The sequence below is a fragment of the Condylura cristata genome, unplaced genomic scaffold (assembly GCF_000260355.1).
Source record: "Condylura cristata isolate star-nosed mole 26May11 unplaced genomic scaffold, ConCri1.0 scaffold00009, whole genome shotgun sequence".
In the NCBI taxonomy this organism is placed as follows: Eukaryota; Metazoa; Chordata; class Mammalia; order Eulipotyphla; family Talpidae; genus Condylura; species Condylura cristata.
In genome coordinates this window covers 710297-712117 of record NW_004567110.1, presented here as the reverse complement: position 1 = coordinate 712117, position 1821 = coordinate 710297, and the positions used below count along the sequence as shown (strand labels likewise).

Below are 1821 nucleotides of genomic sequence, written 5' to 3'. Positions count from 1 at the left end.
GGGCGGGGCCTCTCCGAGCTGCGTGGACATGGGTGGTGAGGGCGGTCCAGCGCGCCCAGGAGGAGGACTCGCCCAGCCCTGGGTGTGTCGCCGGCCGGGGGCCGCCTCACGCCCTCCAGAGCCCCGAGGATCCTAGGTCAGAGGCCTCCGCGCGTCTGAGGATGACCCGCTGTCCCCACTCGCCGCACGGCGGCTCGCCAGGACAGCAAACGCCGGAGGCCTGGGGGCGCCGGGGTCGGCAGAGCGGTCTGCCCTCCGCGGCGCCTCCAGGGCGGACAGAGCCGCCACCGGGCAGAGGGGCCAGGGACCCTCCGGACCCCACAGCAGGTGTCACACGTCAGCGGGGCGCACGACAGGCCACAGCTGCCGAGTCACAGATCCGCCTGAGCACCCTGCACACACGGGCAAAACGGGTAAGAGACGGAACAGCAGCCAGACCGCAGGGCATCGAGGTGACCCAATGAGCGAGTCAGAGCAGCACAGACCTGGGGTGGCTCGCCTGGAAACATGACGGGGCCTCCCTGGGGCCCGCTCCGAGCAGGACAGGCCGGACACCGCCGCTCTGCGCAAAAGCAGGGGGCCTCTCTGGTCCGCACCCCTCTCACCGCCTGCGCAGGCCTCTGGGTCAACCGCCAGCGTGACAGCCGCCCGCCTCTGTGCAGCACCACCCACAGCCAGAGGCACTGTCCCCAGGCGCGGGCTGCCCGGGCAGTGGGGTGCAGCACAGCGATGGTCCTGCTCTGACCAGTATGGGCATCCGTGGGGATGAGGCCTGGAGGGATGCAGCCGCGCCCACACCCTGCAGGGGCGAGGGCCCCGGGCCCCCGCAGGCCCAGCCGCCATGGCAGCTACATCTAGACCGAGCTCCAGGCCAGCTGCTCACAGCTGTGTCCTAGGGACAGGCGGGAGGCAGGCGGGAGGCACCGGCGGGCGTGGGGTAGGAGTGGGCCTGTCACCCCAAGCGGCAGGCCCGGAGCACAAGCGCACCCCACGTCGGAGGGCGCAGGCCGGCCCGGCCCCACAGGCCCGCCGCTGTGCCGGACACTGGCCGGTCCCACACAGAACACTGGGCAGACAGCGCACTGCCTCACCTGACTTGCTCCCAGGTCTTCGTGGCCAGGTGCAGCACCCACAGGTCCTTGTAGTGATAAAACTGCTCTCCATCGGGAGACGCAAACTCCCCTCCGAAGACCCACAGCTGCCCGCCGCCCTGAGGCACCGCCACAGCCTGCGAACGGAGGAGACGTCAGGAGCAGCTCCGGGAGCAGCCAGAGCGGCCTTCTGCCGGGACGCCTCGGGCCACGCCCCAGAGCCCCGCAGCCCCCAGCCCCGCCCCGCAGGCCTGCTGCCCGGAGCCGGCCCCACAGGTACGTCCTCCTGGTCACGCAACAGCCAAGCGCCTCTCACTAACCAGCGTGCAGGGACCCATGGCCCCGGGCAGCAGCGCCCTCACCCCCAGGGCAGCCCACAGCTCCGAGGCCGACGGGGCTGAGGGACACGACACAGCGGCACGCCCGCAGGCATCAGCCTCGCCCGGCGGTGGCGCCCCGCAGTGTCCTCGGGGTCAGAGGCTCTGCAGCACCAGGGGAGCGAGGTCTCCAGGGCAAGGACAGCTTCCTGAGCTGGGGACCACAGGCTGGACCCCACCAGGACAGGACAGCAAGCCCCGGGCACCATTTGTGGAGGCCTGTCGGGAAAGTGCCGTGCCAGGGCAGAGTGCCGACAGCCAGAGCGAGCGCGAACCCGCGCGGGGAGTGCCCTGGGCAGGAGCAGCCTGGAGCCTCGGGCCCCACGCGCCCGGCAGCAGAGGCGGCCGCCCAC

The 1821-nt window shown here is 71.9% G+C and overlaps 1 protein-coding gene across 1 annotated transcript in view; it reads right to left on the bottom strand.

Moving 5' to 3' along the window:
- Positions 1-1821, bottom strand: part of KLHDC4 (kelch domain containing 4) — a gene marked incomplete at its 3' end in the record, with an annotated part of 14620 nt that overhangs the window by 8800 nt on the left and 3999 nt on the right. Inside the window, exon 5 of the mRNA XM_012722860.1 lies at positions 1092-1228. Coding sequence (XP_012578314.1) covers positions 1092-1228 — 137 coding nt within the window. The remainder of the gene's footprint in view (positions 1-1091; positions 1229-1821) is intronic.